Genomic DNA, 26,929 nt, shown 5'->3' on the forward strand with positions numbered 1-26,929 from the left:
CTTTTCTCCGTGTTCATTCAAGGAATATACATTTATTTGCCCAAAGTTGCACAGCAAATGATAACTTTACTTAACGGTAAGCTACTTACTATTTGTCAGGCACTGTGCCAAGCACTTTACATGCCTTATGTAATTTTTTCTTAAAATAACCCTGTGAAATAAGTATTGTCACCTCCGTTTCATAATTGAGGAACATCAGATAGCAAGCGGCCGAGCCAGAATTCAAACTGAGCTTGGTTGGTAAGACTCCCTCCCATTCATCTGGCACTTCTCAGTTCCCAAAGGATTGTCATAGTGTTCTCCCGACAGAGGAGAGAAATGAAGCTTGGAAAAGTGATGTGTCTCAGATTTTTAGGCAGCGAGTGACAGGTGGGACTTGGACATAGGCCTCCTGGGTATTTTCTGCTCCCCACGTCTATTGAGAACAGGTTTTGTGCTCTTGCTTTCCTGGACTGAAGTGTTTGACTCCAGCCTGTGTAGCTTTTTGCTCAGGAGAAGCTACCTGGTTCACAGAAATTGGGACACGTAGAGGGCAGGGACCTTCTGGGGTTTTCCACCCTGAGAAGCTGGAAGTTTCTGGTACAGCCTTCGCTTGTGAAACCATCCCTGGACTCCCCGCTCCTCAAGTCCTCCCTCCACCTCCCTTCATCGGGCCTTCTGCATACGCATTGCACAGTTTCTGCAGGCATCGCCTGCTTAGGTGATCTTTCCTTGTGATAATTTTAATAGCTAATTTTTAAATTCCAAGGTTCTCAGCACCGGTACACCTTAGAATCACCGGGGCCCTGGGCGCATTTTCACAAGTCACTGGTGGAGATGTAGTGAGACAGTGTTTGACAATATCTAGCACATTTTCCAGCAATCCCACTTCCAGGGATCTGTTCCAAAGGTACATTGGGAAAAGTAGGAAAGGATGTGTTCACAAGGATATTCACTGCAGCATTACTTGTAATAACAAAAGTTGGCAACAACATAAGTACCCATCAGTAGGGCACTGGTTGAATACATGTGGTATATCTGTGTCGTGGAGTGCTTTTCAGTAGGAATGAGACCATCTACTACTATGGAGTGACTCCAAGACATATTAGGTTAAATAAAAGGTGGAGAAAAGTGTGTAACACTCTTATTTATTTGAGAAAGCAGGCGAAAGATAGCCAGTGTTTATGAATCAGAAGACTTAATATATATATATTTTTAATGTGCATATATTTTTTTAATCTTAATATTTTTCATTAAATTTATTGGGGCAACATTGGTTAATGGCATTAGATAAACTTCAGGTGTATGACTTTGTAATACAACATCTCTATACTCCATTGTGTGCTCACCATCCAATGCAGAAGACCTCAGATGAACACGAAACATCTTGTCATACCAGATCGCAAGGAAGTTATGAGGGTCTACTTAAGTCATGTCAAAAGAACTCAGAAGCCAACTTGAAAAGATTTTTAATGTACAAAGATGAGATGATTTGAGTGTCATAAGGATAGTAACTGCAGTGGATTGAAACATGTCAAATACATTTATATTCATGAGTTTGTAATGATAATAAAGTAAAATTCATCAGTCACATTTCGTATATTATTCAAAATAACCACATAGTTGATGAAGAGAGTCTCTCTGAAAGGAAACAGTCAAGCTAATAAAGATGGAATACCACCATTTTGCAACCTCTAAGGAATTAATGAATCTGAGCAATGATTGCCATCTGCTATTATTCCAGAATAAAAATAACCAGACCAGTTGATGAAAGTCTGAAGTAATATAACCAAAAAAATAATGCCACCTGAATCTGATTAGGCTGTTAGAGCTTGCTTTCAATTCACAGGAAACAGAGGCCAAGCGAACATATTAAATGGCATCATGGGGATACAGTCAGTACAGGCTGTCCTGTGGGGAACTGCATCCTCGCTGCTTTGAGTATAGTCTATGGATTAACAGCATAAACATGAACTGTGAGCTTTTTATAAATGGAGAATCTCAGGCTCCATCCCAGACCTGCTGAATCAGAATCTGCATTTTAACAAGTTTTCCAGGTGGTTCACATGCATGTTTCAAGTTTGAGTAGGACTGCTCTATAAGACTATTAATCCAGAGTCTAAAACAGAGAAATTGTACCAAAAAAAAAAAAAAGGCACATCAGTCATTTACAAGTTGAAACCTTATTTGTATCCCATTCAAACAAACACAGATTTTAAAATTATGAAATAATTGGAATGTCTTGCATATCTGGGTGGCAGAGAGAGGAAAGTGGGTAAGGTGGTAGATGGAATAGGGTTGGCGACGTCATGCTAATTGTTGAAGCTGGATGATGGGTACAGGGAGGTTTACAATCTTAATTTTGTACTTAAAATTTTTTTCTATAGTTTAAAATATTGGTCTTACTAAGATGGCTATCAAAAAAGGTAGTAACAAGTATTAGCGAGGGTATGGAAAGAATTGGAACTCCTAGACATAGCTTGTGGGAATGTTAATGGTGTAGTTTTTTTGAAAAATATTCTGGCAATTATTCAGAAAGCCGAACAGCGTATTACTGTATGACCTAGCAGTTGCGCTCCTAGGTGTATACCCAAGAGAAATGAAAACATCTATTCACACAAAACCTCATACATGAATGTTCATGGCAGCATTTTTCATAAGAGCCAAAAAATGGAAACAATGCAGAGGTCCACCAACTAATGAATACATACATGCATACATATAAAATGTGGCATATCAATATAATTGAATGCTATTCAATAATAAAAAGAAATACAGTACTGATACATGCTGTAACCTCGAAAACAGTATACTAAGTAAAAGAAGCTGGTCACAAAAGACTACATTATTGTATAATTCCATTTATGTGAAGTATCCAGAATAGGCAAATCTATGGAGATGAAAAATAGATTAGTGGTTGCCAAGGGCTAGGCGGAGGAAGATTTGGGGTGACATGGGGAGTGGCTGCTGATGGGTAGGGGATTCATTATGGGAGGTGATGAAAATAGTCTAAAATTTATTATGATGTTGGTCGTACAACTCTGAATATACTAAATTTCACTGAATCGTGCACTTTAAGTGGATGAATTGTATAGTGTGTGAATTATTTCAGTAACACTTTTTTTAAAAAAAAAAAAAAAGAAGGAAGGAGGGCATTATACTGATAGTCATGCTCCAGGCTTCACCCAGCGCTAATCAGACTCATTGTGGGGAAGGTTGCCTCGGTGATTCTAATGTGTGACCAGGGCTGGGGACCACTGTGTTAGAAGACTTAGCTATTAAGGATTATAAGGAGAGAGAGGCAAAATACTCTTATCCGACATGGCAGCCTGGAGGGAAAGCCCCGGGATGGCATCGCAGTTGACCTGTCAACATGGAAGAGACAAAACTCTACAGTGGGGAGTCCTCTGGGTACACATCATCTACTCCTGTAGTACTCAGTAGAATAGAAATAAGCATGAGAAGTCCTTGCTCTTCTTCAGTACATCTTTTAGTTCAGGAGTGGAAATTTTAAGTGACATACCTGTCCAGAGGTATTAGGGTCACTCGTACTGCCAATGGTCTATCTTCTAAGCTACCCAGAATGAACATAGACGTTGCCAGTGGATTTTGGGGTGTTAAATCATAATCCATAAGCAACAATCAATTTCCCTAAGATTCTTGCCTCCAGAGAGCATTGTAAATTTTAGTGAGAATCTGATTTTTTAAAAAAACTTCCAGTTTTACATGATGGCAGTTTTAGATGAGTAGAAATAAAGCTAGCTGTATTACTCCCTCCTCCCTTTAAAAGCATTTATTAGTCAGATGACATCCTCTGATATTGTTGGACTGGGCCAAGAGGGAACTCGAAGATGTGTTGCACATGATGTTTGGGTTTTGCGATTTACTACATCTGTCTTTACAGAAGCTGTAAATAGGATGGTGGTTAAGAGTGTGCCCTCAAGCTTGGGGAGCTGGTTCTGCTCTTTCCCAGCTCTGTGACTTTGGATTAGTTGGTTAATCTCTTTGCACTTTAGTTACCCCATCTATAAAATGGGCATTGAGAATATCATCTACTTCATGATTTTCTTTACTAGAAAATGTTTAGAGCCGTCTGGCCTATCGTTTTATTGATACAGCCTCATTTTATTCTGGACAAGTCCCTCAGTCTAATTTAGGTGCGATCAGAACTTTCTTACTACCAAGTGCAATGTTGTGTCTGTTATTCCAGGTGATAGATCTTTATGGAAATGTATGAAACAACCATATGAAAATGGACAGTATATAGGAAGTTTCGGATAAAAAATACTCTGGTATTTTATGAAGCTTACCAGGTGTCCTAATCCTACTTTTTCCTCTGCACCTTTTGTCCTCATATAGGTCAGTTCTCCTTGGGTCTCGGGGACTCGACATATCCCACATCTCTCAGCGCTTGGAGAGCCTGAGTGCAGCCACCACCTTTGAGCCTCTTGAGCCTGTGAAGGACACAGACATTCAGGTAAGGGCTGCCAGGGGCCAGGGCTGGTGCAGGTGGAACCCTGAGAGAGCGTGCAGCCTGGGCTGAAGGCCCTGGCCCTTTGTCGACCAGCAGATTCAGGGAGTCCAGATTTCTTTGGTAACTCCCTTCTTCCTCACATATTAGGGAAACGGGAGACTCAGCTTTGGAGGTATAGTGGGGAATGTTGGATTATTTTCAGAGTTCTCAGCAAGGCTGAATTTAAGAAAGCAATTCTGACCTGCACTTATAGATTATTGTAATTATGAGAACTTTTTTTTTTTTTTCTTTCTTTGGGCTTAATCCAAGGCACAGAGTCAGTTGTTCAAAGTTTCCCTTGCTTTCTTTGTGAGATCTCAATTTTACTATTCCCCTTCTACATTTCTTTTCTCCGTCTTGCTTGTATTGGTTGGCAAAGAGCTGGGAAAACTTAGAGTACTGTTTACTAAAATCTACTCATCGATATCTGGGAAGTATTTGGCTACATTAGTGGCACCAGGAAATGGTCTAATAGAGCACTCCAGTGTCATTTAACCTAACTTGCCACCAGCCCAATTAATCACTATTTTAATTTAATCAGAAACGTGTGTGTGTGTGTGTGTGTGTGTGTGCGCGCGCGCGCACGCGCGCGCTGAAATTTGTTAAGGAAAAAACTTGTGATCCATTTAGTTTTGAGGAATTGGAACACCGCATTTGTGTCTAAGTGAAGGGATAGCGGGGTACCATTTTTATTACTGATTTATCTTTGAAACGAAAGGGCGCAGGTCCTACGAAGGCAAATCTTAGTTCAAATGAGTACTAATCGTGTTATTATTTGGACTTAATTTGAATTGCTACTCTTTTCCTCAATACCCTCCCCAAGAAGTGTTTTAATCCATGTAATGGCCGCAATTTTGCATTTATTCCACTTTTGAGTTGAGATTGAATAACTATAGATACTGTTTTTCCTGATACTGATATGTTCTTAGAGTATGGAAATCAAATTTTTTTCCAGTTTTATATACCAAATCATATTTGCCTGTCACTTAACAGATCCCTTCTCATTTCCATGTAACCTTAAAATGGCATATGTATAACTTAACTTGCCACTTAACTTTTTTTTTTAAGTATTAGCTCTCCCCCCACCCCTACCTCTTCTATTTCAGTTGCTTTTAACAGGGATGAGGTGGGTGAATGGAATGGAGCTCGAATAATTGGAATCATCACCATATGTTTTGGTTTTTTTTTGTTTTTTTTTAGAGGAAAGGCTTTTACAGTTTTCTTTGGCATGTTTGTGATACGTATTTGGAATACTCAGCCTCATTTAGTGATGTACTTCATAAATTAATTCCTACAGATGTGGTACTCCATTTTTTGCTTTGTGATATTAACGACAGGTTTATAAGTGTATTGAGTCAGAATGATCATTTATTCTAACCTTCTACTTAATGCATGAACACTCTCCTTCAGCACCCCTGTTAGATGGTTTCCTAGCAAAGCATGCTCAGTCACACTAAGGAGCGTTTCTTGATTTGAAATGAACGTGGCTAAGAATTTTGGTTCTATGCTACTGAGAAACCTTTGAACTTTGAGAGGAAGGATGCTTCCATTTCAAAATTGTACCTCTTGGTTTGGGAGTTTTCCAAAATATCTTCAGAAATGCAAACGTTCAGTCCAGGGTAACTTTTGATTGATCGAGGATTGATCATCTAGATCTGAAGTCGAGATTTAAGGCTTTTTTCAAAATAAGTCCTCTATTGACCTCATCTTCTTACCAGCAAAGGTTTAAAGGAGACAGTTTAACTTGTAAAGGGCTGAGGCTTTGGTTGGATCTGAGGCGGCTCCTGTTAATGGTAGAGATCGAAGGTGTTGAGCTGTGCTGTGTGTTGTGTCTCAGCCGACCTGTGCTGAAACCCGCCTGCACACACAGTGGTGCCGTGTCCTGCCCGACATCTTGTTCAGGAGCCAGATGTGTGGAGCGGGCCTCCTTTTCATTAGGCTTATAATGCGTCGGTTATCCAAGAAGAGTTAACTTGGGCATGGTCTGTTTTTTGTTTTTAGAAAAACCAGATGTACTTTTTGATGGACATTTCGTTCTCATTTATTTTCACTGCTTTATTAAGATAGAATTCACATGCCATAAATCTGATGGCTTTTTGTGTGTGAACTTTTGTTTTCTAACCAGTGTGGTTTTTGAGATGAAAATGACTCTAATCGTCTGTGTTATCAGCCAGAGTAAATTTATTATATCAGTTTATAAATTCACAAAAGGAAACGCTAAAGGATCGTTTGACAGATACTGTCCAGACTGTACCATCTATTTACATTATTTATAAGCTCAAAAAGGCATTTTCCCATGTATAAATACATATATAGATACATGTAGAGTCCTTTTTTGTTTGGTAAACATTGATTATATTTTGTTGTTACTAATGGAGCTTAAAATTAATATGGGTTTTTTGTTGTTACTGTTTTGTTGTTTGTCAGAATTAATGATGTTGGCGTGCATTGAGAATGCATTTTAAAAAGATTGCTGTGTCTAGAGAAGGTAACATTTAAAAACTCACTTAAATATATGTATGGCTTATGCTAGTAGAATTTTTAAAAATGTTTATTGATTTTATTTTTTGGACATGGCCATAAAGGCCCATACATTTATGTAATAGAGGTAAAGAGCAATAAGTATTAGCAGGACATGGCACCAAAATGCCTATACGGCTCTAAGTGACTTCGTGGTGCTTGTGAGGACAAGTCCTCTCACAGAGATACATTTGCTCACTTCTGTCTTTGGAAAAAAATCGTTAGGGCAGACCACACGTCTTTATTATGATCTGAACAGACCTAATATACCATGCATGATGTATGTTATAGAGTAATAAAGTGCAGATTTACATGGTTCAGTTATGTTCTGGGCTTTTTCACTAGATTACATGTATATTTCAAGAAGGTTATGCAGAAATAGCCGGAATTGGCCAGAAAAATGGGAGCTGCAGTTTCTCAGTATTAGGCTGTAATATTTCCAAATGACATTAGACCAAAATATAATAATATTATTGCTAAACTTATTGCATTAGATTTCTAGGGCTGCCATTGCAAATTACCACAAACTTAGTGGCGTAAAACATTAGAAATGTATTCTCTCTCAGTTCTGGAGGCCGCCGTTTTGAAATTAAGGCTTTGGCAGCGCCGGGCTCTCTGGAGGCTCTAGGGGAGAACCCAGCCTCCAGGGACTCCTGGCATTCCTGGCTTTGTGGCAGAGCAGCGCCAGTCTCTGCCTCTGTCACCACAGGTGTTTCTTCCCGTCTGTTAAATCCACCCCGCTTTCTCTTATAAGGATACTGGTCACTGGATTTAGGGCCCACCCTAAATCCAGCACATCTCATTTTGAGATCCTTAAATTTGCAAAGACCCTGCTCCCAAATAAGGTCACATTCACAGGCGCGAGGAGTTAGGGGCTTGGACACATCCTTTGGGGAGGAGCACGTTTCACCCCACTCCCCGTTTAGTGCCAGAATTTTTAAACTGTGAATTAACTGTAACTAATGAAACATCTTTAACTCTAACTCTGTTTCATAGCTACATGGAGTGTTGGGGTAAGGCATCTTATGCCAGTCATTCCCGTGACTTCATACCTCAAGCAAGTGTGTGATCTCAGTATCAGCATCCTCTTTCGGGCTTTTGGGAAGTGAGGCTGACTACCCAATCGGATTCGAGAGTGCGGTGGTGGTTACTCTCTCCAGGAAGGTTAACTTTCTGTAATGTGTTTGAGAGATTTCCGTAGAGACGTGCTTCAATTAGAAATAGTCTTACTTTTTTAAATAATCAAATACTTAGTTTTTTAAAAAAATAAATTTATTTATTTATATTAGTTTCACGTATACAGTACATTGGTTAGACATCTATATTGTTCGTAAAACTTTTCCCCCAATTGCTCCCTCCCTCCCCTGGCCCTCCACTTACCCATCATATTAATGCTGATTGCAGTTCCCTGTGCCGTGCTCCCTATCCTCTGGCCCAACTATCAACTACTAACCTGTACTTCTTTAACCCTTCACCCCATTCTCCCAGCCCCCCAACCCCCCTCCCCTCTATCACCAAATTGTCCACTATATTTGCGAGTCTGTTTTTGATAAGTTTGTTCTTTTTTTGCCTTAGATTCCACATATAAGTGAAATCATATGGTATTTATCTTTCTCTTTCTGACTTATTTCACTCAACATAATAACCTCTAGGTCCATCCATGTCGTTGCAAATGGTAGGATTTCATTTTTTTAATGGCTGAGTAATATTCCATTATATATATGAACTATAATTTCTTTATCCAATCATCTGTTGATGGGCATTTAGGTTGCTTCTATATCTTGGCTATCGTAAATTGTGCTGCCATGATTATTGGAGTACATAGATCTTTATTAATTATTGTTTTGGTTTTCTTTGTATAAATACCCAGAAGTGCAGTTGTGGGGTCAAAAAGTATATCCATTTTTAATTTTTTGAGAAATCTCCATACTGTTTTCCATAGTGGCTGTACCAGTTTGCAGTCCCACCAACAATGTATGAGGGTCCCCTTTTCTCCGCATCCTCGCCAGTACTTGCTGTTTTTTGTCAAATACTTAGTCTTTAGGGTACGTGGGATTAACTTGTAGTGCTTTCCTAAGGCTGGGGGAGAGGGCAGGGAGGGGAGAGGTCTGTGTGTGTGTGTGTGTGTGTGTGTGTGTGTGTCCACTCAGCCAGCCAAGTTGCCTGACCTTTTTTTTTTCATTTTATGCATTAGGTCTTTGCTCACCTTCCTTCAGAGTAAAGTAGCACCTCCGAAATGTCCACACCCTGATTTCAGTCTATACTCTAAGGCCTTTCTTTGCTAGTCTTCTTTAATAGTCTCAGGCCTCTCTTCCCCATAGCATTCCAATTTAGTATGTTGGCTTTACTGCTTGAGAAAAAACAAAACTTTCTGAATGTTTCCCTACAAAGGAAACATTTAGAATATGTCGTTAGAATTGATTTGGCAGCCAATTCAAATCTTAGAAAAGTGAAAATTTAGCCCCTATTAAAAGAAAAACTCTGTACTGAAAAGGTCTTAATAATCTGTCTAAATTTCCTGATGGAAATCTGTCCTCTGAGTAAAGACAAAAAAAGGTCTTAGAGGATAAAATAAGTATAAGACCATTAAAGTCAGGAAAAGTGAGCTGTCACATATACGACTAATGGTACCGCAGTAATTGACTTTAAAAACTCGTTTTGCTTACCACACTTTGTCCACAATAAAATATTCATTATTTCCTTCCTTTTTCTGTCCTTGGCCTTGGAAATGTAGAGTATGCTTAAACCACTCTCAGCTTATCTTTTAAATAATCAGAGGAAACTAAATGGCTTTGGTAAATATAAAAATGAATCACTGGTGGCATAACCTCTTATCGTTATATAACCTAAATTGTTATTTTCATGGTTTATTTGTTAACTTTATTTCTTTGGAATTAAGATACTGCAGCTTAAATACAACTATAAAACAGCTAAGAGGAAAAGTAGTTGTATTGCTTGCTGGTGGTGTGCCTGTAGAACTGGCAAGTTCTTGGTGGGGAACTGGTTTCAGAAAACCTGTGGCAGTTTGTTGGAGAGAGAGTCAGACTTGCCCAGAATGATTAGTGTGCTAATAGCAGTTCTTCACGAATATTACTGGCAAAATATTAATATTGAGGGAAAAGTACAGAAGCTTTTCCTAGCTCAGATCAGCTAAGGGAAAGTACGTTCTGAATGGGTGAACTGTGTCTTAATTCTGGGATTATTTTTAAAGAGATGTAGTTGTGATTGTCATCTGTTTCTAGAAATTGATACTGCTGAGCATGTGGACCAAGGAGAGGTCTTCCCAGAGCTGCTTTAGTAAATGTAAGGAAATGAGGTTCATTCATAAGGGTTGCATCTATTTGCACACTGGTAATTTGTATAAAAATTCTGAGAAATGGTTTAATTATGCAGAACATACCGAGCTTCCATTTTATTTCTGCTCTTGATATGCTTGAGTAAGTTTTTCTACACATAACGATGACCCAGGCCAAATTGATTATTAGAAATTTTGAATCGATGGACTCTGAAGAAATAACCTTTTTTTGGAGTTTTTAGAGGACTTTAATGGATATTTTTGAATCTTGCCCTTTCCCAGCTTATAACAGCTGCCTGTTCTAGATTTAAAACAACCTATAGTTAGTGTTCTTGGCTTCACTAGCAAATTAATCCAGTTCTCACTGGATCCAAACCTTGTTAGAGAGAAGCCCTTTCCTGCAACAAACACCAGGTACATTATAGGTTAAGGTTCCGTTGCAGCTGAACTGCGTGTGGACGAGACACATCTCACTGTGCGCTGTATTCTTGCAGGACAGTAATCGTGTCTGGCTTTGTCGCATGTGTGAACACTGCAGTGTCCACATTACCCCTGCTTAATAAACTTATTTGCTGTTCCTCATCATTAAACCCTGACCCAGTGTAAGTCTCAGAGCTGGTAACAACCAATAAACATGTAAAAAAGAAAAAATATTGTCCTCACAGAGGCAGGTTAATGTGCCATCCAATTCTGTGTTTATAATTAGGTAGTCTAATGCCGATTGCTTTGGCAAGTACTGAAATGATTTAATTTTTGGTCTGGTGGCAAAATATACAATTATGTTAAAGTCTACGAGTGGAATTAAAAACAGTAACTTTAGAATAAAAATGGACGTTAAAGGCATTGTCTGTGGAAAATGTGAAAAACTGCTTTTATGTGAGCCAAGGATAGAAGATTTCAGCCTTTTGACTTGTCCGTTCACGCTTAACTCCTGAATGCAGGGCTCTCGCAGCAAGCAAGTGAAGGATGCTGAATGCAGTCGGAGCACGCGGGACATGACAGGCTGTTTTGTCTTCCCAGAAGTTCCGTTCAGTCCTCTAGTGAGCAAGGGAGTATCATTTGCCCACTTAAAGAGGTTTGGAATGGTTCTGTTTCCTGGGAGAAGCCGAGCATTAAAATATTTATCTAACAGTTTAGTAGAGCACTTAAAATTTGGCCAGGCCCTGATGCCTGGAGTTGAGTCATCTTCCCTCCCTCGTGAGGTGGCTCTTAACCTGCCCATATCTAATGATGTCCCAGCACTCTGGAGATGAGGACCACACGTCGTCATCGTCAGCCTGGTATCTGTCAGGAACCAGGAATGGACACCTTTTTATCCTCAGAACTATTTGCTACTGGAAAAGGTGTGACTTAAATGGGGGTTAAGACCTCCTTACCGACATTACTGCAAACCCGTCTGTCATTCTCAGATGGCAGCTCTCCACCCTGTGCGCCACTTCGATCTGCTCGCCACAGCGCCCTGTGATCGCTCATCTCCGTTTTGGAATGTTCGATCCAGGGCTTTTTAGGCCCGCAGCCTGGTGCGGCTCCTTCCATTGGTGGTGGTTGCAGAGTGTGGCTCTTCAATTGTAAAACTATGGGACCCGGGTTCCCATTGTGTCCACTAAAACTCCACATTCTGTGAAGGGACAAAAGAGGGGCTCGGACAGGGGAGACTCTTGGTTTTGCTTGTGCGTGTGCGTGCGTGTGTGTGTACACATGTACCTGGAAAAGCAGCAGGGCGGCAGGATGGGCAGCATCCTCTACTGACAAGCCCTGTGTGCAGAATTTCTTTCGCAGAGCTCTCAGACCCGGTGTGTGTTGCTCCCTTTTAAAGCTTGCTTCCATCTTGCACTTTAGATATGGAGAGGGTGAGCGAGCCCCCCAGGCTCAGGTTGCTGGCAGCCCCTGGTCTGCGGCTCTGCCGCTCGGCCTCGATCGGCAGCGTTGCATGCGCCACCTTAATCATCCTGGGGGACGGGAGGGCAAGTCCTAGCTTCTCACTGTAGCGTGGCTCTGAGGCCGAGATGCCATCAGCGAAACCCCTGCAGCCCTGGAATCCCCGCAGCGGGTCTGCTGAGCAGGGGTGGGCGTGGCACAACTGCCAAGAAAGGGGACAGAAAGACCCTTTGTCTTAGAAGACATCTTCACCACTAGGACCAGCTATTTAATTTATACAACAAAAGGGAGGATTAGATCAGCAGAACAAGCTTGGGAGTGTGGGTTTTACCAGCTGAATTTTATTATTACTGCCTGGTTTGGCTTATTTCTTTGAATGGCATGAGCGAGAGGGTGTGGGGGGAGAGTTTCTTCTGCCTTTTCTTTTAAAAAACTTATTTGTCTATTTTAAAATACTGTCACTGTCTTAGGGACAGGTGGAAACAGCCATGGAAGGACAGGACACCCTTGATTCGCTCTGGTTACCAAAATACACGGCGCGAGGTCACCTGGGAGTGCCGCTCCTCTCCCGCAGGCTCGCGCTCATGCACAGCGCATGTCCGCCTGTCCCAGCAGGACCAGTCTCCAAACGAGCAGGTTTTATCATCCGTCCTTGAAGGCTGACGGGCTTTCGGTGGTACCCAAACGGCCGCAGGTGTCTTCATGCCGGCGAGTGGCAGTCGCTCGAAGGTGCTCACTAAGTTTGCTCCTCAGACCAGCTTCCCCCCACCCCAGTTTTTTGTCAGACGGAGAGATACTTTTATAAAACATAGTAAAAATGAATTCCTAAGAAAAAAATGAAATATAAGACATGTAAAATATAAGCCCTAGTTTTTAAAATTAAATTCAAAGACATGAAATTACTCTCAGATTGCTACAAAAGTTTCCAAGTGCTCGTTGTCGGACTTTGTCCTTATCCGCTGCAGACTGGTGCACCTTCAGCCACACTCCGAGCGGTGCTGGTTTAAATCGTTGTGTGTTCTCCCTCCCCCCCCTCCTGTCGTTGACGTGTCCCCTGCTGGCGCAGTGGAACCTGGCGTCTAAGACAGCTTTGAATCCCTGTGTTCTCTTTCACGCCAGCTAAAATCCAGGAGGCAAAGCTAAGATTTACTGAACTTTTGTCCAGACACTGTACCAAGCACTTTCTGGGGTTCCTCCGAGCCTCTCAGTGATCCGATGAGGCGGGGACTACCCTTAACTCGTTTCACTGTCAGGAGCCTAAGGCCTGCAGAGGCTGCGCCTGCCAGACCCGAACTCCCTCTGTTGGTCCGAATTCAGCACTGTGTCCTTAGCCCCGTAGGTTTTAAATTCCATTTGCAGGCTAAGAGCATTTTAGTAAAGGAGCAAATTTTCAGGAATTATTTGAAGGAGGAAGGTAGTAGAAGTAGGAAATCGAAGTATACTTGATTGCTCATTTAGAACAAAATAAAGAGTAGAAAGCCCGCAGTGAGTGGATGTGGTGGCCTTGCTCTTATTTGCATAAGCATAGTAGTAAATGTTGATGGGGGAGAAGCTGGAACATGCTTCCTAAACCTCGATACTAGCTCTAGCAGGGGTTTGTTTTTTTTTGGGGGGGGGGGAGAGGAGGTGGGGCGTCTTACAGGTATGCCAAGCCCGCTCCATCCGTTTATCTCCAAGTGCTTATTTTTTTTGCCATAGTTTTCTGCTTTCTGAGCTGTCAGTTTAATTTACTGTGTGAAGCTCAGCCTATTATTTCTCAGGTTTGCTGCCCTACAGGTACACTGGAAAGGATTTCTGTGAAATCCTGGAGCAGCTTTTAGTGTTGAAATGCCAAGGCTTTGTGCTTTGAAAATAGGTTGTGTTCGGTTTCTTGCTTGATCACCTTTGTTTTGTTTTGCTTCTGAAGCTGAGCTTGAGTTAGAAGGATGATGCTAGAAGCAATTTAAAGGGCACATCAAATTTTTACTGTAAGCCTGAACTATTGATTGTTGACTTATTTGTAGGTTTAATGCAGACCCATTTCCTTACTTAGCGTCTTACTGGCCATTAAGCTTTGGCAGTGTGCCGGCATGTTGAAGTCTTGCATCCTATAATACGATTTGGCCATCTAAGGGTATTATGTGTGTTTAGTTTTTAAAGACACAGACAAGCCCTCAACTTTGTGTCTGTTCCAGAGTGCAGGAAAGCATTTCTCTACAGCAAAACTGTTCACTACTAGGAGACAGCCTGGAGGTGAGGAGTCAGCGTTCCACATGACATAAATACCTGAAGTCACACAAATTGTACCTGTTGGATTAGCTGACTTTTTAAATTGATGCAAACTAACGTAACAGCATCTTGAAGACCAAGCAGAGAACCAAAACGGCACGACGGTGTCCCAGAGTCGGTCAGAGCGAAGCACTCCCGGTTAAGCGGCCCTCGCAGTGTGGCAGGTGCCACTGTCCTAGCACGAAGCTGAAATGAGAATCTAGCTGAGGGCCTGGCACAGTGTCCTGCGCACGGAGGGAGCTGGGCTCGGAGAGGTTGGGGGACAAGTAATCATCGTAACAGACTGTTACCCTGTTCGTTCACAATCCGGACATCTCTCAACTGGAATAGAAGGTGAGCCTTCACCTCTTGAGTGAGGGCTGAGGGAGTCTAAACATTCAATTTGGGATTTTGAGAGTGTGGATGAGAACTGAATGGCTTCAGGAGGGAAAATTCACTTTTGCTCCTAATTACAGAAGTAAGATATGCTCGATTCAGAGAACTTGGAAAATGGCTCCAGTGTGCTTTCTTGAAAGCTATATTGCCTCTCGAAGTTGCAGGACAGCCACCATTTTGGAGTGTTAAATTGTTTAGACCAGGTACTTGAGACTATAGAACATGCGTTTGCAAAGAAAAATAAATTTATTTTAACAGAGAGGTGAGGAGTTAGTTTGAAGCATGTGTTAGAGATAAACTATAAAAATCACTCTCATCGTTCAGAATTGATCAATTCCTGTAAAATGGTGTAGTCTTGTCCACTGTTCTGTAAGAGAAAAGCTTGCTGGTGTGTGAAAATCGATCTGGGACATGCAGCTGTCATGAGCGGCCTTTACACCATTTCACTGTCCCCCTCAAACCATTCAGAAGAGTGGCTATCGAGAAAGTTCCATGGATTTGTCCTAATTTGGAAGCTTCAGGGGCAGGTAACGAGCCAGGGGTTTGATGTGAAGTTTGAGAGGTGCGCCATCGTGACCCTTCCGTTTGCGTGGTACTTGGTAGAGGGCCTAGTCCATCACCGCCGTGTTCCTCACTGCCGTGCTCGGGGGTTGAAAGGGCGTCAGCATTATTGTTCTCACTCAGAAGGGGAAGTTGCTGAGACCAGGATAGAGAGATTAGTTAATATCAAAGGTGGAACTTGAACCCAGGTACTTCCCAGACCTCGCCCTGCGTCCTTATTAGCATGCCTTGCTGTCGGAGGCCTCAGGGGTGGACTGGTTGGGTAAATTCCAGGTTTGTTCTTTTGTCTGGTCTCAGGTTTCGTGTTGGTTTGGCCCGTTCTTTCCTCTCAGACCTTCTCGCCAGTTTTCTTTGAAGTGACATTCCCCATTTATTCCTTTCCATGTGAAAGGTTTGCTGGTTAACTAAACCGATTGTAGGGACGAAAACGCTACTTAGAGTAATACTGTAAACTGAGCGGTGACAACCCTCATCTTTTCCATCTCAGATGTACTTTGGAACAGGAAATCATTCTGATGTTTGTTGCTGCTGCCGACATAGTTTACAGATGCCCGTTATGGAAGGGGCTCGGCGTTTCTTGAGATTTGTTGCACTAGAGCCAGGTTTATGCTGCATAAGTAGGTCACTGGTGCCAAGCAAATGCAAAGTGGCAAACTGGAACAAATGTCCTATTTGAAACTAGGTGGACTCGACTGTCAGGGTTTAGGGCAGATTGAGCGAGAAGCTTTTTGTTTCTGCCGCCTTTTCGCGTTCCGTTTCACCGTCCCTCTTGTCTGTTCTTACTGTCTTTTCTCCTTTCTTCCTTTCATCGGACTTTCCCCTGCCCTTTGCATCCCTCCCGCTCTGCCCGTCTTCTCCCGTCCTTCTTGACTGGCTGGCATCTGGAGCAGCTGTTGCTAATAGGAGCGCACCTCTTTTTTTTTTCCGATCAGGTATTAGCTGTGAAATCGTGGCTGTTAGAATGATTCCTGCCGCCTGGCAGCACCTGCCCCCTGAAGCTGTCTTGCACTGTAGAGTGAGCACAGTTGAGGTGTGAGGGCGAACTGCCGGGCCCTGGAAGGACTGGTCCGTGGGAGCCTGGCCTTGCCGGCTGCCAGAGGCGGGCCCTTTCCTCCTGTGCTCTCATTACTTGTGTTTTCTGCATTCGCAGTCCCCAAAGAAGTGGAATTTAATTCTTCATCTAGCTAACCTGCTCACGTTTGGTCTTTTAGTGGGTACCCTGAAGTGGGTGTCCTTAGTTTTGGCCCTTGCCTAAAGCCTCTGCTAATATTCTGCTTTTGTCTTTGGCGCCTGACTCAGCTTGATATCGAAGGCGTGTGAGAGTTTTCTGGTACGTATCAAAAGAGGATCGATTGTACATTGAAGCCAGATCCTAAGTAGAGGGCAGGGTGAGCAAGAAATGACCAAGGGATATGTAATTTTTTTCTCACGTTTTAGGAATGAAGTTGTACATTAATTTGGTTCCCATCTTCCCATGTGTTCTTCGCCATTTGCTGACTCTTCGCCCTCCCAGCTCGTTTCTGGGGAGGAAGGGGAGAGCGATGGAACGGGGTTGATTTCGGAGCAGCAGACATGGTGCAGAGCTCTGCAGGCATCTTTTTCATTGGGAGTTAGGAAGGGAGAAGAGCTGCAGATCTCATCTCCGTCTTTGTATTAGTTTTCTACCTCTAGTTGGATTTAATTTCCTTCTCCACTCTCCTCATGCCTTTAATACCTTTGGCAATTGGAAAGAGGCTTTGTCAGCAATTCTGAAGTGTGGTGCCCAGACCAGCACCTTCAGCATCACCTGGGGACTTGTTGGAAATGCAGATTATCAGGCTCCACCCAGGCCTATCTTATCCAGGTCGCTGGAGGTGGGGCCCAGAATCTGTGTTTCAACAAGCCCTCCAGTTTGAGATCCACCAAGTTAAGTGAGTACAGAAGTCTAGAGTAGGTAAACCTTGCTTTTCTAACCATCCCTGCCAACTCTTAAACTTAATCCACCCATCGATCAATGCCGAACTTTCAGCCTGCAAAGCAGTATATTTATTATTTAAGAGTTTGAGTCCATAAAGAATTTGTAACCACCCCTGTTTTTATCTTCGCTTCATTAGGACCCAATCGGCAATGAAATAATGTTTCAAACATATATATTAAAAACTTATGACTTATAATTGGTCATTGATTATTTTTTCACCATGGAGGTATTGACTCTGATACCGAGGCTATAGCTCAAAATACACTGCCTAAAAAGCAGCCAGAGCTCAGGGGGGAATGAAGAAGGGGAGACGGAGGAAAGGAAGCGGAGGGATTAATAATCCCATCTTGGTTAATTATCATTATCCTCTCTCAGCACTGTGAACGGATGTGCTATGGCTTCTGCAAATGTTAATAATTCATGGATGGACTATGCCAAAGAGAGGCCTTAAATCTGGTCTCTCAGCAGATTAAATACGCCGTCTGCCATCAGTAGGAGCCAGGAGAGATGAAAGATGGACTTGTTGTTTTTATTCACTAACCCAGTTTTTTCTGCTTTTCTCCTCAGCTTCTTTCATCCTCATTTTGTTTACTTTTCCATTTGCCTCTCTCTGTCCTTCCCTCCCCTCCCCCCCAACCCCATTAAGTGAGTGCTGAGGATCTTGGGTCTGCTGTTAATGACATTAGATTTTACTTTTCCATAGCTGCTAGTAACAACAGATGCCATGAGAGAGAGCAGAGAGGCAGAATAAGTATTTCTTTAGAAATGTCTAAATCAGTCTGCATATTTGAAATACATATTAAAATGTTCAGCCTGTGTTTTAGAAATCATTTGCAATAACTTCTCTTTGCTTTGAAGAATAATCTTGTTGTATAGGCAGTCGAAGGTCTGCACAGTGTTATTTCATATAGATCTGGTGGCGTTTTCCCGTTTCACAGATGAGAATACCGAGGCAGGAGGTGAATGGCTTGTGTAGGATTACCTAGAACCCAGTTCTTTTGATTCCAACTTCAGTATGCTTTTCACTGAATTAGGTCTTGCTTTTAGAAATCATGTAGTATGGGGCATTAAACAGAAGTTAATTAGATTAGACTCAAATAATAAATAGGTAGCTACACAGGAACACTTCCGCTTAAATTCCAAATGTAATATTGCCGAGGAGCACCACAGTCGGAGAAGGCTGATGACAATCTGCAATTGTGTAGACATTTCTAGAGCTTCCGAATAACAACCCTCAACAACTTACAGGTTAATCAGTAAATATATGTCGAGCACGTAACCCTGTGCGTGATGCTTTGTTAAGCACCCTAGGTGGCCATAATAATAGTCTCCATCTTTATCATATTTTCAATGTTTTAGTTTTACCCGAGGGGGATTTGCTACTGAAATGCCCCAGTATCGAATTCAAGATGTGAGATGGCAAAGTAGCAGAGCCGGAAATGTTTTAATCACCTCCATGATTTGCCTGGAGGGCTTAGTGGTAAGAAGCATGTTAATAAAACCGGACCATGGTTTTAAAAGTGATTTCCACTCATGTCACTGCTGGGAGGCAGGCAGAAGAGTGGTGTGGGAAAGCAGATTTTAAAATCGCTGAATTTTCAACGTTTTAGAACTGCAGATCCTTATGTGTCTGAGAGATGAGAAGGGCGCAGCACAGAGATGAAAACCTGGCCCGGTGTTTTACAGGGCAGCGCAAGTGCCCGGGCCTCAGACAAGGCCACCCCCTCGCCTGCCTTGCTTGTCGGTCCTGACCTGAACTGCCGGGTGATGAAAGCCACCGCCTCCTCTCTCCTCTCTCACCCCTTCCTGCTGACCGGGATCCTACAGGGCGTTGCCGTGTTTTCTATTGTCAATTCGTTTTGTTATTTCTCATGTAACTTTTACTCTGGTTATTTTCTTCCTTCTTTCCCCTTAAGGTTTGCATCCTTAAATGTAATTTTATTACATCTTGATTTCAGATTTTATTTATCGCTTTGAGAAATGCCATATTCAAACTTTATAATAGGGTTAAGGAGAAAATAGAATCCTGCTTAGAATTTTCCTTCATAGGAAAATTTCAGAGACCAATGTTTTGTATGTCAGTGAGTTTGAAATTCTGACCAAATATATAATTTCCCTGTTTAAATCAATGAGGATCAGGTCATTTTAGTAATCCTTTTTTTTTTCTATTGAGGAGTATGTGCAGCAAAAAAGTTACATGAAAATTAAGGTTTCAGTGTATTTTCTCTAATAGTAATAACATGATGACCCTGCTTGCTTTAATAAGCAAATCCAAATTCTCAATATCTGCATTTATTAAAAAAAAAAATCTTGGGACAATATTTAGCTTTAGTTGTCCTTCAAATAACAGCTTCCCTGCTCAATTTAAAATAGAATTTGTTTAAAAGAATTCTATTTACAATCAACCTGGGAAGAAATCCATCTGTTGTGTAAAGTATATTGGTATCAAGAACTAAGCAAGCTAGAAGCCTTTCTTTTGTATCCAGCACCGCCCCCCCATGTTATAACTTAATATTCCATGAAACCTGGGGCGCAGGCCTGCACCCAACCAGTTGGTCTTGCTACAGTGTCCCAAGGGGCTGTGCAAAGAGCTCCGTAAGCGAGAAACCCGTGTCTCGAACCCAAGCCCCGGACCAGGTCACTTTGTGACATCTGCCAGAATCTGAGTTTTTCTGTGCCTTATTTTCTTAATCTATGCCACAAGGAAAACTGAATGGCCCCTGAAATTTTATGTCTATGACTCTGCTAAGTCTTCGTATACTTTTTTATTTTTTATTTTTATTGAGGTAGAAATTCTTCATATAGTCTACAAGTTCTTGCCAACATATTTTGTTCCTCTGTCAAGTACTAAGGCTAGATAGGTGCTGTGTGTGTGGGAGAGAGACAGAGAGACAGACACAGACAGGCAGGCCGGCACAGACAGATTGACAGGGCTCTCCTCATTCTGAGTTTCTGAAACCTGGGACTGCAGTGAATTGCCCTGGAGGAATATTCGAGGAGAAAAGCTTTCTCCTCCCATTTGGCCTACTCCCATTAGCAACCGCATTTACTGGGGAATTACTTCTTGAAAATATGTTTAAAGTGGAAATCTGAAATTACTTTCCCCTGGTGCCCCACCTCCACCCTGGTTCCTGGGCATACCAGGAGCAGAGCCCTGCCCTGGGGCAGCAGGAGCTGCTCAGCTTCTCTGAGCAGAGAACTTTCTTTTCTGGGTTGTTTCTTGACCCTGGGTAAACAAATTTGCATATAACCAACAGAGAGTGACCATAATTTGTTTTACCATTAAGTAAAGACATGCCAAAATTGTCTCTTATTGACTTAGACTAGTGGTCCTCACTTAAAACAGTAGTCAAGGTAAAATGTCATTGATAAAATTAGCAGATTGCTTTTTCATTCTCAGCTGATTTGTCAGCACCGATCGGCTGTTCCTGCCACACCCCTGATCTTGAGCCAGGGCCGTCTCATTTTCCCTGAACCTCCCTGGCTCTAGATGCAGCTGACTTTGGGAATTGAATACTGTTGGTAGGGATGCGCAGTCACAAAGGAGAGTGTGGGCGCCTCTGCACACTGGCCTAGAAGCACATCGGCGTTTGTCTTGCTGCCTAAAGCTGAAGAGATTTGAAAGAAGAGACAACAAACAAAAGTAATATTCAGCACTCCATTTAAGTAGTTGCCTGCACGCACTGCGGATGGGGCCTAGTGAAAATCAGGGCAGTGGTTTCGCTGAGGGCCCGTTAAGGACAGCACTGCGCTGGGCACTGATGGTGATCAGAGTGAACATAAATTCTGGACACTGCCCGCTGGAAGCTCATTGCCTTCTACCTGCAGAGCCAAGACTGGCATTCCTGTAATAGGATTAAACTCTCCAGGGCAGTGTACAGTGACAGGCAAAATTGAATGGGATGACGTGATTCTAAATGCCGTGGGAGTTCAGAGGAGAGGGAGGAGGTAACAAGTAAAATTTGGGCTGCTTGGGGCGGACCTCCTGGAACAGACAGGATCTGACTGGGCCTTGAAGATGAAATGGGTTTAGCTTACAGGAAGCAAAAGAGGACATGAGAGTAATAACCTGACCTTAGGGAGGTGAGAGCAGAAGTTATACGCTAAGGAATACAGTCTGTCGGGAAGGGGCATCGAGTGTGGGAGGGAGTGACTGCCAAGCGGCGGAGTGGAGGCAGGACTTGCCGTTGAAAGCTTTGGAGCAGGTAAATGTCAAAAAGAAAGGAGGGAGGGTGTGGAAACACGTAGGGAAGTTGGTTTGGCTAGTGGAAGGTACCTGCTGAGGTGTTGCTGGGAGGCAGTTGTAATCCCGCCGTGGTGATGACAGCCAGGTCCAGGCTGATGGCTGAGAAGACAGAGGAAAAGATGTGTGAGAGACTTTGGGAAGAAAACAGTTGCCGCACTCGGTGCCTGATGGGTTTGAGAAGGATGTCCAGAAACAACTTGAGATTTGTAGCAAGGACTGGGTATTGGTCATGGCTGAGAAATCATGAAGATTAATTAGATTGAGTGTTGAGATTTAGTATCGGTTTTTGATGTTCTGGCAAGGCATCACTGTGGAAATGCCCCCGAAACATCTGGAGATAGAATAACGAACACTGCTCAGAAAATTGCTCCAGATAGAATTGTCCACTGATCCAGAGGTAAGAGTTGTGGCAGCGAAGACGGGTGTGTGTGAGGGGAAATACACAATAGCATCCGGCAAAGGAACACGGTCTCAGCGAGGAGAGGAGCCAGGAGGAGGCTGGTGATGGCGGGCTAGGAAGGAGCCAGGATCCAGACATGCCTGCGAAGGCTGGAGGCTTTCTGAACTCTTAAAAGCACTTACCCACCAGTGGTACCACTTCCCAGCAGCCCAGCAAACATGGCAGAAGGCAGAACGGAGCTCCCCAGAGCTCTGTACGAGTTTCATTTCGGGGTAAGCCCTGCTTATTGTCAGTGTCCTTTAGAGCTTTACAGGTGTTCACTTGGACATAATTTTACCTGGTGATTATTATAATCCTGCTGAACCACAGAATTTCAATGACTTTTTCTGTTAATGGTAACAACAGGTAAATAAAAAGGAAGGTACTAATGCCACCCCTTCAAAAATGTCTCCTGATCCTTGGTGTATTTCTAGCATAGGCCTAAGGAAATTGGAACTATCTTCCCCTTCCTTTTTTTCTACCTACTCAGAAATTTTCAAACCAGTTAACTACCTGAGAGACAATCAGAAAGTCTTTGGAATCTGAGTATCTTCAGTTGGAGGGAGTGTTCCTTTTTAAGGAAAAATTCTTTCTTTCTTGGTCCTATACTTGTACTTTGCTGAGAATTTCATTAATGGACTTATTGAGAGAATCTATAGGGAGATGAAAATAGAAATAATAAGCTTGAAAATTTTCTATTAAAGATTACAGTGAATTCTAAGGAATGGGCTAAAGGCATGCTTTGCTGGAATATTATATGGAATACTGTTTGAAAATTCAAGCCGTCACCTGAAATTTGGAGATCTTTCAAATACAGGGAAGCTTTAATACACTTTGGTCTTAGTGGTAGGAAGAACCACGTCTATTTTTTGTATAGAGTGTCTACCTGATGTACAGGTTAGCCGCCGCTGTAGTTCAGAATGGTTCAGGGCACAGGATTTCAAAAAGATGGTGTCGAACCCCTTTGGTGGAAAGGATTAGACATCTCTGCATTTGTATAAGCAAGCCCGTTTTTATCCTTTATATTAATAAATGCTGGGTCTACCAATCGTCTCCTTTTCTCTTTGTTTTAGTTTTTGGTGCTTAGGGTTATATAAAGCCAAAACAAAATTAAACAAGGGACACCAAATAGACATTTAGGAATGGATCACGTTATGTTCAGACAGTGATAAAACAAGTGAAAAGTACCTCGTTTGTAAGGTGGCTCTCTCCTGTGTGTGTATGACCTCCACATACATGTTTGGGCATCTGTGTTCTGAGGCAGGCTAGGTAACTCTTCTCGGTACCCTGTGCTCCGAGGTCCTTTGCAGTCAGAATATTGTCACTCATCTGGTTTTTTTGGGATACTCGTAGATTGGGGAAAGATGGAGTCTTAGCTGGTTTACAGTTCATGCTAGCATAAATATCCTCTGAATATATTTGTTGGCCATACTGGTGAGGAAAACTTCTTAATAGCATGACTCAACGAGGCGTTTTTTTCTTTGTTTTGCTTGTTTGTTTAGTATTTAAAGGGGGTTTTCTTACTCTACTGTAGTGAACTTCACATGGGTCCCTCAGAACAGGTTTAACCATCGGTGAAACCACACAGAGGTCTTGGGATTCTTTCTTTCTTGTCCCGTCCGTCCATCTCGAGGCAGAGACTCTTGTTGCTGCATATCCTCTGTGCTCCGGTGCAGTATTCATTTGATCCCAAACAAAAGAGTTTGCGTCTTGCACTGGTTCAGTGACAGGTCCCGCAGAGTTGTCTTTGGTTCAGCAATTGGAGCATAAGATGAGCCCGGTTAATTTCAGAGCTACCCCAACACGCAGTTTCCCCCTCCCTCCTTGTGCAGTTTCTGAGCTGCTAGTGGTACCTTGTATTGGGTCTGGAATAAAAAAAGCTTAAATTGTTGAATGTTTGCTACAACAACTGTGACATCTGCTGTGGCACCGAATGGCACTGTTGGTGCAGTTAATTTTAAGCTAGGGGAAGAAACGGAACTAGCAAGCTCCTCAGCTTCACGGCGCTTGTTAACACGCGCATCTCCAAATTATGCATTGGGCGCTATCACAATGAATAAAACGAAGGGAATCGAGAGTTGATTTTTATGTTAGTAACATAAGTTCTTTCATTGTTATTCACTGTTCAGACACCAATGTGTTTCTATGCTAATTCTCTTTTAGTTTTTATATATATATAAAGCAGAAATGTCTAAAACATCTCAACTCAGCATTTAATTGTCAAAAGTTCTGATGTAAGAAAAATAGGTGCATTATATTAGTTGTTTTTCTTTTAAAGCAGTGAAGTCTTGGTTCTGTTTTTTTAAAACACCAAATTGATGATTGTAGATGAATAAAACCTTAGGTATCCAAATTCTAGATGCTAAGTAACCAAGTTAATATTTGTATGAAAAAATACATTATGAAATTGACGAGTACCCTGTGTCCTTCAGGTTCTGCAGCTGAAGATGGCAGTCATGGGGTTTGTGGGTTTTGTTTTCGAAGATGAAAGGGCCCGTCTCTCGATTTTGCTCTTGCAGTCTGCACCGTGACGACAGCCCTCTACCTGCCCAGCCGGCTTTAATCATCTGCCGCCTGGTCCTCAGTGCAGCTTCATCTTTGCTTTTTCACAAGCTTCCCTGTAATTGCACAGTTATTTGGTGCATTGAATTTCTTTTCATGACTATGAAAAACCCATGTTAGTATTTCAATGTAGCCTTTAATTTTTAGGTTATACATTAAAACGTGGAGGAAAAAAAAAATCCCTTTCTGAGAAATGCTTTTAAAACCCATCATGGTAGAATGGGAATATTCATTACTTGCACATCATATATTTTTTCCCTAAATCTTGTACACAGAAGTGACAGTTGAGCTGAGCATGTTAATAAAAGGTTTGCATGTTCCTGTGTCCCTGACAGTTTCATTGGCTGTATATTCCTGAAATGCAAATAACCTTGGTTCTGTTCGAAGCTATAATTAATCTGAATAGTTATTTAAACAGCATCGAAATCTTTTAACTACTGAGAGGCCAAACATTTAAGATGGTGAATTTACTGTTCTGTCTGAAGGACAGCGCAGCCGACGAGGGCACAGTCATCTGAGATGCTTGTGTGTGTTGGAGCTACACATTCTGTAGACTAAAATGGCAGAATCTGTCTGCTGCTGTATAAAATCTTTTAACTACCATTTATTTTAGCATCATGGCATGTGCAAATTCCTGCTGCTCAGTTAAGGGACCAGCTTCACAACTGGTGTTACAATCTGTGGCTACAGCGCTGCATCACAATGCAGAAAATGCATTTTCCACTTTAACCAAACATGACAACTGAAGCGGTTATTAACCATGCAAGATGTCGGAAGTCATCAAAAATGCACATCAGAGTAATTACAGTGGCTTGGGTCTGGGGAAAAAAAGTATCATTGCATTCCTTGCCTACATGTTGTCTCTCCCCCTCTTCAATCTTAACTTGGTACAGTCCTTTAACAATAAAATACCCTTCTGTAACCTATAAACTGTTACTCCCATCAGTTTGTGCTTTCAAACTGATGGCTGACTTCTCTGAATGTGTGTGGAGCGGCACAGTGATGAGGGTGCAGCGCCTTGGGGGCTGCCGTGCACCCTTTTCAGGCGGACCCTGCAAGCTCATTGTTTAATTGGAGTCTTTAGTGCTCCAGTCATACCCACCTTTGCAGGGTGTTCTCTTTTCCTTTTCCTTCTTTCTCTCTCTCTCCCTCTCTCTTCCTCCCCCTCCCCCCAGCCCTGGCTGTTTGGCATGGGGAAAACTTGAGCACTGATTCCTACAGAGCTCATCCTGTACAGAACGTATGGAAGAGCGGCAGTGACCAACAGCATCGGCCCAGCTATAACTCCTTAAATTTGAGAGCTGCAGGTAGGATTGCCTGTTTTGTAAAGAAATTAAGATAAATGCACCCTAGTAAATAAGAGCGACAGCATGTTGTTGAAGCCCCTCTGAAAGGCAAGGTCTTGGTTTGTTTAAAATTTTGAGATAAATTCAGAAACATTTAACTCATTCAATAGAAAAAAGTACTTAATTTTTCTGAGAATGGTTCAGGTTTGTGCCTTGTCATTCTAATATTTTTCTTAAAAAGAATCTGTTGGGTGGGGCAGGGAGATAGTTGTTTAAAGATTCAAATAGTTGGTTACTTAAAATTTTTGCAGACTTCATCTTAGGTAATAAGTAGTGTGGACTTTCTTTAGGGTTTTTTAAAAAAGATGCACGTAAAGTGCAGAATCCTTATACGAGGTAAAATATTAAGATAGGGTTTTTTTTCTTTGCTAAAATCAGATCCTTTGGGATTGTAGGTGACTGTGTGTGCAAAGGATACCTGACCGAGGACTTAAGTCATTTATATTTTGTTATGGGGAAAAAGTACTATTAGAGATATTTAGGATTATCTCCCAGGAAGTGCTTTAGCATAAGGATTTACATGAGAAAAACTAAATAGTAACACCAAAGATGTGGATTCTTAAGTATGATTAAATGTAGGCAATTTCAACTAAGATAGTTACTTTTCCTTTTTGAATTTCATCCTCAAAAGAGCATTTTGTGAGTCCTTTAAGTATATTTCAAATTTTGATGTAGAAAATGTGCTTTGTGTAAGTGAAATGAAAACTTCCTAAGTCATATGTAAGCATTATCAGGAGGGTAATAAAATTATAAATGTTGTCTATAATACTTTTAATACCTGGGTTAATATCAGAGATAAAATGCTTTTAATTCAGTGTTGAAAAGCAGCTTGCTTGTTGTCTTCCCTTAAAAACACCAAAAAAAGAACCCCAGGGAGGTATAGCTTTTTATCCCAAGGAACCTATTTGTATCAGGGGACCCGTAGGGTCTGGACTTCTAACCAGAGCGTGGACTTGGAAATTGCTTACCTAGTTGAGAGATTTAGCTCCC

At 41.9% G+C, this 26,929-nt stretch overlaps 1 protein-coding gene across 2 annotated transcripts in view; it reads left to right on the forward strand.

Moving 5' to 3' along the window:
* Window positions 1-26,929, forward strand: part of NUP93 (nucleoporin 93) — an 85,962-nt gene that overhangs the window by 12,201 nt on the left and 46,832 nt on the right. The window contains exon 3 of one of the 2 annotated variants that reach the window (XM_016124078.2): window positions 4,339-4,456. In XM_016124078.2, the coding sequence (XP_015979564.1) occupies window positions 4,339-4,456 (118 nt within the window). Of the gene's footprint in view, window positions 1-4,338; window positions 4,457-25,530; window positions 25,901-26,929 lie in introns of those variants that run through there. The other variant, XM_016124079.2, reaches the window with a different exon arrangement.

Source organism: Rousettus aegyptiacus, unplaced genomic scaffold (assembly GCF_014176215.1).
Source record: "Rousettus aegyptiacus isolate mRouAeg1 unplaced genomic scaffold, mRouAeg1.p scaffold_m13_p_14, whole genome shotgun sequence".
In the NCBI taxonomy this organism is placed as follows: domain Eukaryota; kingdom Metazoa; phylum Chordata; class Mammalia; order Chiroptera; family Pteropodidae; genus Rousettus; species Rousettus aegyptiacus.